This window comes from Vollenhovia emeryi, unplaced genomic scaffold (genome assembly GCF_000949405.1).
Source record: "Vollenhovia emeryi isolate VEMERY1.0 unplaced genomic scaffold, V.emery_V1.0 DF939123.1, whole genome shotgun sequence".
Lineage (NCBI taxonomy): Eukaryota > Metazoa > Arthropoda > Insecta > Hymenoptera > Formicidae > Vollenhovia > Vollenhovia emeryi.
The window spans coordinates 1343577-1357883 of record NW_011967243.1 but is presented as its reverse complement, the minus strand read 5'-3'; the positions used below and the strand labels follow the sequence as shown (position 1 = coordinate 1357883).

The 14307-nt window shown below is 36.2% G+C and overlaps 1 protein-coding gene across 3 annotated transcripts; it reads right to left on the bottom strand.

The window, feature by feature from the left end:
- Positions 1-134: 134 nt before the first annotated feature.
- On the bottom strand, positions 135-12458 carry LOC105569641 (protein phosphatase 1B). Of its 3 annotated transcripts, XM_012026269.1 has the most exons (6): positions 12364-12458; positions 10621-11545; positions 10210-10327; positions 7198-7315; positions 6635-6689; positions 135-793 (listed from the first exon to the last, which is right to left on the bottom strand). In XM_012026269.1, the coding sequence occupies exons 2-6, from the start codon at positions 11431-11433 to the stop codon at positions 776-778; spliced, it is 1122 nt and encodes a 373-aa protein (XP_011881659.1). In that variant the 5' UTR covers positions 11434-11545; positions 12364-12458; the 3' UTR covers positions 135-775. The 3 variants fall into 3 exon arrangements, with proteins under 3 accessions (XP_011881659.1, XP_011881657.1, XP_011881658.1); XM_012026267.1 differs by lacking the exon at positions 135-793 and having other exon boundaries at positions 6508-6689; positions 12364-12457; XM_012026268.1 differs by lacking the exons at positions 135-793; positions 12364-12458 and adding an exon at positions 12088-12169 and having other exon boundaries at positions 6508-6689.
- Positions 12459-14307: the final 1849 nt, after the last annotated feature.

Below are 14307 nucleotides of genomic sequence, written 5' to 3'. Positions count from 1 at the left end.
ATTTATATATAAGTAAATGCATATATGCTATTGAACAAATATAATAAACAAACTGGTGCAGACAGACAGCTTGGAGGAATAGGAGATGCCAGATAAATAAGTCTTACATAATAGAAAAAAAATACAAACATTTGTTTCTATTTTTATATAAAAAGCAGAGTTTATTTTATTTATGATCGAATAAAATTGCTTAATTGCTTAAGAAGTGCAAAACAATCAAATATACTATAAAAAGTTACCTATACTTTGAGGCCTGCTATGCATATAATTATACAGCAATATCAAGTGAAGAATACATCAATTTCTACAGTTACATAATATATATTGTGTTTACCAAAAATATCCCTACAATAATTTAATATTTTTACATATCAGATACTTATGTATAATCTTACTTCAAAATTACGATTATCTTTGTTAAGGCTGATCAAATTTTATTACAACTAAATACATATCGTGAAGATATTTTGTGTATAATTTCATGTATAAAAGGAGTAAAGGTGTATGTCTGAGATAGATATATTAAAGTAATTTTCCCAATCTTTCTCCATTTTCCTCTTAGCTCAAAAGGAAATGCTTTATACATTATGTTTCTTTTACCACGCGTAAGTGTAACAACTTTGAAAAAAACTGACATTATGTAATTACCACTCTGCACAGTCTCTGCTCATGTAGAGTACTCCACTATGATGATAGATATCTCATTTTCACCACTTTTGGCCTGGTCAGTCTATCGCAATTTCGCATGTATGAAATCGTATACATATTGTATACATTAACTGCTCTGTGAATTCTGTAAGCACATCATTATATAGTACTTTAATTTTTGCACACGTACATTTTTTTCTGAAGATTTCACAATCACATTTTTTCGTTTCTTATGAATATACTTTTGATTAAGTACTCTGGACAATTGATTATATATCTTCTAACTTGACAAATTAATTATATTATAAACGTGAAAAATTTGGTACAATGTCCCATAGACAAAAGTAATTGTGTACAGTTTTATATTAAATACGAAATATTTGTACACACAATTTCTGTCATCTATAAGACCTAAGATAATATAAAAATTATGACCGACGTTCAAGTTCTTTACATTTTCAGTTCTCGTTTTAAAACTTGATTTAAAAAAAAGATTAATCGAATCTTGAACATACTTATATTTTTTGCACAATAAGATAAATTTAAATTTTAACTATTAATTGCACAAAGCTTATTATATTGAGATATATTAACATCACATAAATAAATTTATTAACAATACCGCTACATAATGTATTTAATATTTCAAATAAATAATATAAATTACATACTTACATGCATTCGAATTTTATTAATGATGATTAGAAGATTATTATCAAAATCTGATTAATTTATCATTTTGAGATATTAATAATATCACGATTCCGTATATTATATTACACGTAATTATGTAACACAAGAATAAACTGCTAACTATAATGTTGCTACAAGTATCACGAAAATAATACTAAAGAAAGTATTACATTAACGAAACAGTGTATGTTAGATATAAAACATTTACAAAGTATTGAAAAATTCTGTATAAAAATGTAATATTTAATCAAATATTGACCTTAAAAAACCCTAATATTTTCAAGTAAAGAAAGTACACGTAACTTAAATTTTCTTAATAATATAGAATTTTGTAGTTCTTCCAATAAATGAAATCGCCTTTTTTTACTGAATAATAATACTAAAATAATACATATTTTAATCATGCAAAAAAATACTAGTAATTATAAAGTAGTATTGTCTAAATATTAGAATGTTAAACACAACTTTTGAAAATATTTTACCAAGTATTGGACATCGGATACTCATATCGATTATTGATAACATAATGATTGTTGTTAATATCAATAGCATATTTCTAGGGAAAACGTGTTCACTAACTGAAAGAGCGTACGTAATATCAATATAAAAAAATATACTTAAAAGTTTACACTCCTATTTCAGATGGAAGTAGTAATTGATAACTTTATCATATATGCTGCGCTTTATCATACGAAGATCTTGTAATTAATCACAATACTACTGCGCTTGCAAAACATGTAACTTTTTATTGTAAAGAAATAAGACTCGCCGAATATCCGCGTACTCGGACATTGTCTGTTTGTTACCATGTTATCCGGTGCCTTTTCTGAACACTATAAAAAAAGCCACATTACTTGGAGTAAAATAATTAGAGTCGAGTAATCCAAGTTCGTTGTAGCAGCGATGTAGTAGCTAATGGCGTATTTTATGTTCAGCCAATTGCTTGGAAATAGGTAAAATGTCAGAAATCGCATACGCTTATTAATGGCGAAAAACGAAAGACTTGTTCCCATCAAATCATTTTAATTATGCGTATTATGTACAATAAACATAGACAGGTATTGTACAATCATGTCGACGACTCTACACACGACAATAATAATATATCTAAAATAGTAGCGTTATACCGCATTGAAAACGCCAAAAATTTTGCAGTATACGACAGGCGCTTATTGTAAGATCTTAGCTTCCTCTTTTCTGTTTCCTTACTCTGTCTGCATTCTGCACTTCAAACGTCGCATAAAAATGTGTGTTAATTCTAAAGCTTCCATCTTGAAAACAATATACATGATTTTTGTATGATTTCCTCTTACAATTAAATTAGAAAAAAGATCAAGTAGTAGCTGTGATGTATCAAAATTTTAATAGCTGTTATTAAGCTTGGTCAGTGGGGATCTGTGTGTCCCTGGCAGACTTGTGCTCTGGCTCAACAGAAAAATAAGGAAGGGCTGAAAAGACTTCACAAGAATAAAGAGTAATTTGCGATAGATTAGTGTTGAGGTGCACAACGTTCTTTCTTTCCAAAATCGTCAAACGATTCAACGAAATTGAATTAAGCAAATTTTTATTACAATGTAATTTCTTGGTATGAAAAAGGCATTGTACAGTGATCCGATTCATCGGAAGAAAAAAAAACGTAACATGACATAGATATTAGAAAAGAAGGGATGGATCTCTCAAGTGCCACGGAGCATTCGTGAAGTGTTAATTTGCTAAGTGAATATTATGTGAAAGCTGGTTATTTGAGCTGCTAATTTCTGCAAAAATTTAAGGAATTAAACGATCCTGTAAATATAATCGGGGTCTAAATTATAATATACAGCGATATACACGACGTGTTACAACAAATTTCCAATGATAAAATTAGTGATTGCGAGTTTTCTATAACCCTATAATATTATGAATAACATTTAAAACAAAAGATCACAAGGTGAAATAAATGCAGTATTATAGTTATTTCATCACTACGATTATGCCAATTGAACTTAATTCATACATAAGTTTACATAACAGTGACATTAATAAAGTACTACTTGTTTCGTTTTAATGAAAGCATATATTTTACATAAAGTTTTGTCCTGATAGTCCTATTCTATAGAATACACACATATATTGAAATATTAAAAAGGACGCATATTGAAATGTTTGAAAAACATTGTTCTTTCACATTTGCTTCTCTTTCAAATTTCATGAAACGTTTGGCTTAATAATGTGCGTTATATTCCATACGTAGAATAGGACTATATGTTTAGAAAATGTATTATTACAAAAAGATGGTAATTCATTAATGTTAAAAGTTGAACTCAAATTTCTACGAAATAGGTGACTTACATTAACAATGTAAATGATCAAATTGTGTTCGTAGATTGCTACCAAATTAAGATTATGTGTTATGCCACCAAGTATTTAATTTTTCATTGAAAAGCATATCTGTACAGCTCTACAGATTGTTTGCAACGAGATAAAAACACATACCATTAATATGGGCATTATATCATTGTCACTAGATGAGGCACGAAAGCTCAGCAAAAGGAGATATTCTGCTACCAAACTATTTTTGTAAATTCGTAGTCTAGGTACACTCTATATAATGTTTCCAACTAGACTTCAATCACTTCAGGAAATTATAAAGCTTTACATATATCCGTAATATGTTTATTCTGTAATTCACAATCTTGTGAAAATCTATTATTTCGTGTAGAGGTTTTATTAAGAAAATTAAGAAATGACGTTAGTGATTAATAGATCGTGAAAATTCGTGAGATCTTCATGGCGAATCACTCTTGCTCGAATGAGAGCTTCAAGATAGATTATTTCTTACTAATTGCTCTCGGATTCAGCAAAAAAAATTATAATGGTACCACTCCTCTACGCATTGTCTGTCTGGGAAAAATCCATTGCATGTCATGAATTTTCGCGTTCTATTGATCAGATTTGAAAGAAAAAGTTTCAAGTACCAGCGCGAAATATATTAGTATCTTTACATTTCCATTTAATGAGATATCGTTAGTAAAAATAGAGGGTTAATCCGTTCTCTGTATAAGATTTACATATTTTTACTTCTAATATATTACTTAAAAAAAAACGGATAATAGATTGCGTGTTAACTTTGTTAGTTTCAGGACATTCCTTTTTATAACCAGAAACGGTAATATACTTTGGTACATGTATACTCCATCGTATGCACGAGGCCTTGATGTACAGTTTCCACTTTTGTTCTAAAAGATGCGTATTTTATGCATGGAAAATGGTTACAAAAGTTAAATGGGATAATGTTTGATATGCGTTATTCCATTATTCATAAAGCTGAATTATGTATTTATATATGTATTAGTGGTAAATGTTTTACTTTAACATTGTTGATTAAATTGCATGTTCAATAATATATTTACCCTATTTCCGAATATACATTAAATACAATAGTTTAATCTAGTATGATTGGAGAGCCAAATGTAAAGTCAAATATAAAATTTATGACATAACATTATTTCACCGTGGAAACTAAACTCAAGGCCTCCCTGTTAAGTGTGTTATAAGTTTATTCTCATCTTTAAAATTACTTGACGAAATATCAGTACACTGTTTCTCAGACAACTCTTCTGTGTGTGTGTGTGTGTGTGTGTGTGTATATGTATATACAGGACTGATAATTTTAAAACTAAACAATCAGTTTTCTTCCTACTCTTCTCCTGTAAAAAGTTTCTGCATACTATAAAGTACATTGGACTGATAATTCCATAAACATCGAGAACTGATTATAAATGAAGAGTAGGAAATACCGATCAGAGAAGTAGATATATTCTGAGCTAATTTTTCCTAGATCTACAAAAATATATAATTATATATCGCAATATTATGCATTTTTGTATCAACATGGCAAGAGGGTATGACAGAAATATTCTATTAAATTCTTATTGAATTCCATGAAAATCTCGCTTCATGATGTATCACGTATGTATTGTAATACAGAAATTTTTTTGTACAGTTTTGAGAAAATACATTGTCGATAAAGTAACGTTAAATCCTGTTCGCGCGTGAAAGAACTATGCAAGCGGTATAAAATGTATAATAGTTAGTCTATTGTGCAAATTTCATAGTAATTAAATGTTTAAGAATCCCCTTTTTTTTAAAACAAGTATTTCCAAATAAATGCATACATAGTAACATATTATGCTTTCTACATTTTTTTTACATATTTATATTATACTATAAAACTTACACCTTGATTAGTTTTTATATTATTCTAGTTTTCCACTTTTAATCCTTGTACATCTAATTTTTAGTATAACATCTGTTTAACCCTCTGCTTATATAACTGTAATATAAACATTTTTCTTCCTTGAATGAAAAAGAAATTTATAAAATCCAACACTAGTGATAAGTTTATAAAAACCAATTAAACAGTGAAAAAAGTTCATGATTAATTGGGATTGTAAACTATACAATCTGCTTTACATTTTCTCCTGAAATATGCCATCAATCGTAAAAATTTCTTACATCTGCATATAAAGTTTTTTTCGTTTGTTCGACTTTCTCACATACTCTAAGTAAAATATTGTTCAAAATAATAGGAGTGCATGTTAAAATTAAAAATAAAAGTAAATATTTTTAATTATCCTTAGTCCCTTTGTAATTGATATTTTACTTGTACTATTATTCCATTAAAATTATTAACTGGCTTAATCTGCAAATTGATAATTTGCACAAAATAATGGAACTTAGTTAAGTAAACATGTTAACTATCAATAGAGCGCTTAAGTTTCAGCCATATTTCTAAAAGAAATCTTGTGATCTTTTACAAGAAATATATTCCTCAGATAAATACATAATCCCGAATAATATTTCAATGGCTGTTGCGATTGCTAAAGTTACGATGGATAAGGAAACTTTTGCAAAGCTTGCGTTTTTGAACAAATAGTATAGATGTAGAATATAGAAACACTTACAAAAGTATGTAATATTTAATTAATTTACTGCATAATATTTAATTAATTTACGCACTAATTTACGTTGTGCCAACCGTGGGTCACTTTGTCTACTGATCATATGCTTTACGAGACTTACGAAACTTAGTTCTGTAAAGACTCACCAGTTTATAGTACAACATCGTAATTTTTCTTTAACACTGATAGGATTTCCTTACATAGGGATTACTATTCAAATAAATGTGTTCTGTAAATTCTGCATCTTTATATGAATATATATGGAACATATCTTATTACATAATTGTACATTTGATGCAGTATAAGGGGTCGAGGGTTAGTTATGTTAACGGGATATAACCCACACTTACAGAATGCGCTTTGCTGGGACACATTTCTCGAAACGTTCTCTCGATAAAAGATTGCCTGGAAGGAAAAGAAATGGTAAGATGTACATTATGAAATCTCCGAGAGTATCATATATTCAGGTGCATTTGGAGAAGGTCAAGTATAAAATTATTGGGCTCTCACGACAGAAATCTAATTATATTCTGGAATCTAGCCAAATTGGTAGAAGACTGCCGATTCGGTTGTATTTGGTAGTAGCAACGTTAACATTACTGAGACCCACCACGGAGATCGTAAAAAGTTTATTTTCACTTTCTACTCAATATAACTGAATATACTAAATATATTCCCATTTATCTTCTTCAAAACTTTTATCATATACACACATATTACGTAAGTACGATTCATCTTTTTCATTATTAAAATTATATAATATTCACTGTGCAGAAACTAACCCTCTTAACAATAACTAACAGTAAAACAAGAAATATTTCAAACATTGTAAACACTTTTTACTGAGAATATTGATATTTTTAACAGTTACATATTATTTCTAATCATTGCATTTTGATGTTATCAGACTTACTTAGCGTGAAGACCACCACCAGGAGGCAAGGAAGGAAAATCTTGGTCGCTTCCTCTAAGAAGTTCAAGCATCTTTAGGTAGTCAAATTCACTCTTGTCCTGCTCTTCGGCGATTATTTCTACAAGTACAGAAGAACAATATTAAGGCAACTCATTGCTACATTAGATTTTTAATTTATAAATAATATAGTAACTAATTACGTGTGTTTTTCTTAGATTATGTGCAATTTTAAATGCAACTATCAAAACATATGCATGATAAAATGTGCTTGGTATGACTTAATATTTATAATTCAGATTCTCCATCAATGTAACTATTTGCTTTCTAGAATCATTGTCATTTTACACATTCATGTGTGTGGTCATAAGTATACATTTCCATATATATCCCACTCTATTGACAATAATTTAAAAATAAAAATTTAACAATCTGCTGGAAAAATATACATTACGCTTGTATGCGCCAATTTTTAACGATACCAATAATACAATGATTTTTTTTCACATGCAGTTTGTCAAGATGCTTGCGGGAATATAATTAGCAAATGTAAAATAATTAGCAGATGTCGAAACACATACACACATTCATATACAATACAGTTGTGTACATGCATCTACTTAGGACTGGAAGAGTAGATTGTACATTACATTTCTTATGGAATACTCTTGTCTTAAGTAGATACATTTTAGTCGAGCTTTCGATATTCGATGCAAATTGTCCACCTCTGGAATTGTATATCCTTCGGATATTACTTTACGGGGGAGAAAAAAAAGGGAAAAAAAATTTGTCGCAATGTTCCTCCATAAGAAATGCATTGCTGTTAAAGTTGATATCAAAAGTATATAATAGACAATTAGATTGTCGTTAGGTTCTCGTAAGAAAATTTGCACCTACCTTATGACATGGTTTAGATGAACTTTAAAAGAGGAACAAACATAAACAAGAGGAACAACTTTCTCTCATACATATACAGTTTCTACTTAGAGATTTAACTTTAGGTAAGTTTATCAACTCCAAGGGTGGAACACATCTTTCAGCAACAATTTCACAAAATATTTATTGATAACTTCTGTCATTACATGACGAAATAATGTGTACTAATTTTATGATACTAGACTAATTTCTCATTCTTTCTCTCTTCCTCTTTCTCATCTTTAAGAGAGTGATATGAAACACATTGATTTAATTTGGTCATAAATAGGGCGCAGATGTTTGTGAGGTTTCACAATGAGCCTTTCCAGATGGAGGACGGTGCCGAGATGTGTTGAGGTATAATCCATATAAAATTTGTTTCGATTAATTAAACAAAGTTGTTCTAATATTGTCAGAAAAAATAAACAAGCGTATTTTTGACCGAATGGAACGACTCACTATAAAATCTCACAAACTTTTATGCCCTATTAATAAATATAGCATTGATGCAACGTTTTTAAGAAATCATATGTGGAGCTAAAATTACTATAAAATACTTTTCTCATAGAATAATATTATAAATATATAAGAAAAGTACATATGTATAAATACTTTTCTTATGTATGGATTGTATTTTTTAATATTATTTTTTGTGTTACTACACATTAAGATTGTACTCGTATCTTTAAAGCTTTGCAACTCTTACGCATTTTTATAACAATATTAATATTTAAGAAACAATCATGTTTGTATTACAATATAATTTAATTCTCTTAACAACAGCCCTCTCATAGCACACGTTAGTATCTCTGAGATATGTGTGTTACATTAGTCGGGTATACACAGTTTTAATAATGTGAGATCTGAGGAAATACAGATATATTTCAGCACACGAATTATTGCATCTGTTTTCACGTATACATTATGTGCCCTGAATGTAGTTTCATAAGGAAATCGGTGAGCCATTTGCATCGAGCTCATAGAGAATTTTGGGAAGTGACAGATGCAACGTGATAAAACTCATTAAAGTGAAACAAATATGCGCATTTACACACACACAGGACGATGTGACATCAACGGTTTATAAACGTTTCCTCATGTGACAGATATATCATACGAGACATCGACTTTATTAACCACAAAGTGCAACGTTAAAAAATGGGAATCACACACACATTGTGTGGTTATTATTACACATAATTTGTACAATAGATTGTGCAAGCTTCAACGTTTATATCTTGTCACCAAGTCGCAATTAAAGTTAATGTCAAATACTTTAAAGGATTTTAAATTGTTATTATTGCTGTACGCACATTAAAACACTGGAAAACACTTTTTATCACTTTTGCAAAAGGATTGCTTTGCGTGTAATGGACTAGGTATATCTTGTGGCACACAGTGATATGTAGATTGCAAATATAAGATTATTCTGAAAATAAAACTCTCAATCTCAGACTAGATTAGATTACATCTATGCGACATTGAAAATATATTGCTGTTTTGAATTTCTTTATATTAATTTTTAGAATAGGTACACATCACCTCTAGTAACGCAATGGCAAATCAACGTTTCAACGATGACATTTCTCTAACATTATGATTACTATTACTTTCTCTACTGAATCTTTAACTGTCTAATACACATCACTTATAATCGTATGCAAATAGTTGCAAGCTAATACACTATTCCAAGTCATTCATTCTATTATTATGATTGGTCTCTGTCTACTCTTCCCCCCCTCCCCCACCCCCCTTAAGCTGCGGTATTTGCAGCGTTGTAAATATCCAAGAATAAAAGAATTTGTATTGCTAAAAATAGATCTTTCATGTAACAACTTTCATAATATTTTTATACTGGAGAATATTTCTTTATATATATATATATATATATATATATACTTTGGCACTAATCAAATTCTTCACAAGTGTGCAAGTTTCTATTATAAATATGCATCAGGAAGAATCCGTTATTACATCTATTTTGTATCAACAAACATTAATTGATTATATCACTTTCGTGATGTATGTAGCACCGTGATCTCGAATTAATGCAACAACATAAAGAATATAACGAATTAAAATATGGAAAAGTCAAAGAACCTTTAATTCTCCTTGCAATAGTCATTTCCAGCATGGCCTCCTGCGTCTGTGCTGTAGGATTTGGTTTCGGCGCGGCCGGAAACGTCACCAGGACTATACTCATATTATCTCTGCTACCCTGTAATAACATTTTTAGACCGATCTCAGTACATGCTCATGTAAGAAATACATCAATCATCGCCAAAAGTTTTTCGTACTTATTCTATAGTCGGTAAGAAAACTCAAAATATGACTCAGCGTGACGCATAAGCATATTATTTGATAAACTAAAAGTAATTTAAACAATATCTCTGGTACTTATATTTTCATACAGCTATTTTGATAAAGTCAAGTTACTTTTTACACAAAAATAGATACGATGCACGATCTAGGATAAAAGAAAGATATATGTGAAAAAGAAGGAAATATTACCTTATAAAGACAAGTGTCTACAACCAGATTGGTAACTGCTTCTAAATCATCAGTAAGCTCCAGCCTTGAATGTATAAAATTACATAAATCTTCGTTGCTCATTACATCCCAAATGCCATCACATGCTAAAACTAGAAACTCGTCGTGTTCATCGTCCCTGTCTAGCACGAATATTTCCGGTTCCGGCGACACTAACTGCTCACAGGGGCCTCGATCTTTGAGATTTTTGTACTCGTAATCGCCCAATGCCCGGGAGACCGCCAGAGATCCGTTGACTCTTTGGATCATGACGCTACCGCCTGCGTTCTGAATTCTCTCCTTCTCGGCGGGCAGGACGGGCTTGTGGTCCCGCGTCGAGAAGACCGGAAGCCCCGATCGGCAGAGGACCGCCCGGGAGTCGCCGCAATTGGCGATATAAATATTTTTCGGCGATATAAATGCACACACCGCCGTGGAGCCGGACTTGTCCGTGCCGGCGCTCATCTCCGGCAAGTCCCTCATCTCGTCGTCGAGTCTGAGGAACCCGGAGTGGATCCCCTTGATGACATCCTCGGCCTTAAACTCCTGCGTTTGCATAATACATTCTAACAAGTGTTCCGCACTGTGCGCCGACACCAGCGCGCCCGCGTGGCCGTCAAACACCGCGAAGTAGCTCCAATCCGAGAGACCGCCCTCCAGGCAGGGGATGGCTCTGTGAGCGTCCTCCATCTCCGTTCGCCAGCCCTGCATGCTGGCGACGCCGTACTGCAAACCGTTGCCAGTGCCGTGCTCATTGCACTTGTCTGTCTTCGGAGTATCCAAAAACGCCCCCATGTTACTCGTCCAATATTTATTGTATTACCAGCTGATTAATTTGTTCCGCGCTCTATTATTTGATTAGCATCATTCCTACGGATCCTCAAAATGGCACTTGCCTCACTCTTACCTAAAATCAAAAGCCTCGCTATATTACATCAGAATTTCTGGCGCCGCGCACTACTTTGTCCCCGAGCGCAGCAAATCCGAGCGGAGTCCAACGTCGTCGGTCGCCGCGTCGATAACCGCGGGTCGGGCAAACTACCTCGCGTACGCGGCGGTTCAAATGACAAAGGCCGAGGTGAGAGCCGATCGGCGGAGACGGGCGGCGTTACGGGGACGTCCGCGACGCGGCCGGAGTCCGGCGTATCGAGCGGCGTTTTGGCAGGCGAGCGCGCGTGTTATCGCCCGGCGCGAATAAATCCATCGCTTACGCCACGCGGGGCCGCGCGCGCGCGACCGAGCGAGCGAGACCGCGATATACGCCACCCGAGGAACTTCTCGTCGCACAGTGGCTGGACTTTTCAGCGCGATATCGTCCCGCGCGCGCGAGGAGCCTCTTATTTGGCAGCGGCGAATTTTCGCGACTAAAATAATCTACCCGCTCACGCGCACGCACGCACGCACGGCTCCCGCTCGCGCGGCTGCCGAGCGTACGAACGGAGAACTTACGTCGGCGGACCGTGACCAAGGATCATCGTCGTTTCAGGTACTAAACGGGGAGCGTGCTCCGACAAACTGCCGTCGCTGTCGTCGCTGCTAGCCGCCGCCGCCGCCGCCACCGCTGCCGTCGCCGCCGCCGCCGTCACCGCCGCCGCGGCCGTCGTCACCGTCGCCGCTGCCACTGCGTGGTATATCGTAGCGTATTCGCGGAGCTAACGCGCTCGCATCGTGCCTCGCTCAGGCCGCGCGCGAACTTATCGCCGTCCTCGCGCCACGTAACCGTACCTCTCGCACCTAGCTGGCTGGCTGCCTGGCTCGCTCGCGCCTGCACACACAGAAACAACGAAATCGACTCGCATGAATGGCGGATACACACGGCGGGTCGGCGCGGCGCGCATGCGCCGGGTTTATTAATAGCGGCCCGCGCGCCGTCGTCACCGCCGGCCAATCGGCGCCGCGCGATTTCTGTTTCGCGCGCCGGCCGATATCTCGCTTTTATAGGATCATCGGCGCGAGGTAAAATTAACTCGCTCTCGCGCTCCTTCTCACCCCCTCGTATTTTCCTCCCCCGCCGTCTCTCTCGCGCCCGCCCGCCCGCCCGCGCGCGCGCGCGACACACTGGAATTAACTCGGCGAGGTGTCGCGCGTGACGAGAGCGTTACGAGCGCGGCTTCGCACGGCCGATAGGCCCTCGTCTTCGGCGCAGCCACCGATTATTACGCGCGACGTTAATCGGCCGCCGCGTCACGCGATTTCCGGCCCGACCCGCGTGATCAATTCGGCGGCTCGCGCCCCCCGTCCCGCCATATTTGTATATCGGTTTATTGATCGGCTCGGCGGCCGGCGGGAATTCCGCTACGGCTGAGAACGTCAACGGGTCATTGGATTACGCGTTATTACGCCCAGATTCGCTCGATTAATTCGCGTTTGTCCGCAGAGCGGCCGCCTCTCGCGTGTCCCATCTATAAGCACGGGCCGCCGAGCCGCGCCGATCCGCCGCCGATTGAGCCGATCGGCTCATTGATCCCCCAGCCCCACGGCGAGGATGCCACGCGCGGACGTGCGCCCGTGTGTGCACCCGAGAGGCGGCGCGTACACCTCTATCGCGCGACCCAGTTTCGAATAATTATGAGAAAGTGGAACGTACACGGCAGCCGTTCGAATCCACGCGATTCACAAGTTTTCCCCCGCGCGACGCATGCGCGCACGCAGAGATCGCGACGCGGAGATTCCCCCCACCCCCCTCTCCCCGTTTCGCTTCCGCTCGCGGGGGCGACTTCGACCGGGGGCTCTCTCGGTTCTTCAATTCATTCGTAGAAACGTACGCGAATGCTCTGCTCTTACAGAAAAGTCGCAAGTTGACTGGCTGCTCGCATGGCTTCGGACCACTTTTCTGTCGGGGTAGAATTTTCGCACACGCTTCTCTATCGAAGGAATTCGAGTACCGAGCCCCTGACGATTCACTCGCGTAGCCCAACATTCGTACTTTTTTTTTAACGATTTTTGTACGAGAGGTATCAGATCTATTAATATAATGCGTCGTCTACAACGGAGTAAGGAGTAGGAGTAGGGAAATAAATCAATTTTATTCCCTTATACTCCTACTTCAATTCCTACGCTTGCTCTCGGTGAATCGGAACGCCATCGGCCAGTATTACAAATGTTTTAACAATTATGCCTGTACTTCAGTTTCCTTACACCGAAATCTTAAAGTTATGGTTCTCTCTCTCTTACTGCTTACTCCACGTATTGTAGACGACGCTTAAAGGATCATACGGTCAATCTTTTCGGGACCAATATAAAAAGATATGTTTTTAAAGAGACAACTAACTCGGCACGGAGAGTCCACAAAGAATTCTTCTTCGAGTTTCCGGATTGCGAAGGAGCTTCCTTTTCAGTCTCATTTCTATTCCAAAAGCATTCTTGAGAATTCAAACGGAATTCGTTTTACATTACCAATTCTGAGCTCTTTTCCAGACAAACAAGATGAAACTTAATCAATATAGGAAACAAATGATCGACACTATAGAAATTCGCACCGAAAGGGAACTCTTTTTGGTTTTACTTTGTACAGATTACATCCCTAAAGGATGTTAAAAAGTGAATACTTTTTAAATTCATAACAATCATCTGTGCTGAGAACTAGCGATTGTACAATTTCCAAAAATGTATTATTCCAACACGCTATTCAGATCTTGGTTTCGTAATTAAATCTACTTTCTAGAAATA

Bases quoted from the DNA above. Each gene is read 5' to 3' on its own strand.
- LOC105569641 (XM_012026267.1), bottom strand. From the start codon at position 11,433: ATGGGGGCGTTTTTGGATACTCCGAAGACAGACAAGTGCAATGAGCAC. The intron at 10,328-10,620 runs GTAATATTTCCT...ATGTTATTACAG, and splicing joins TAGACACTTGTCTTTATAAG to GGTAGCAGAGATAATATGAG. The intron at 6,690-7,197 runs GTAAGTCTGATA...TTTTCCTTCCAG, and splicing joins GGTGGTGGTCTTCACGCTAA to GCAATCTTTTATCGAGAGAA.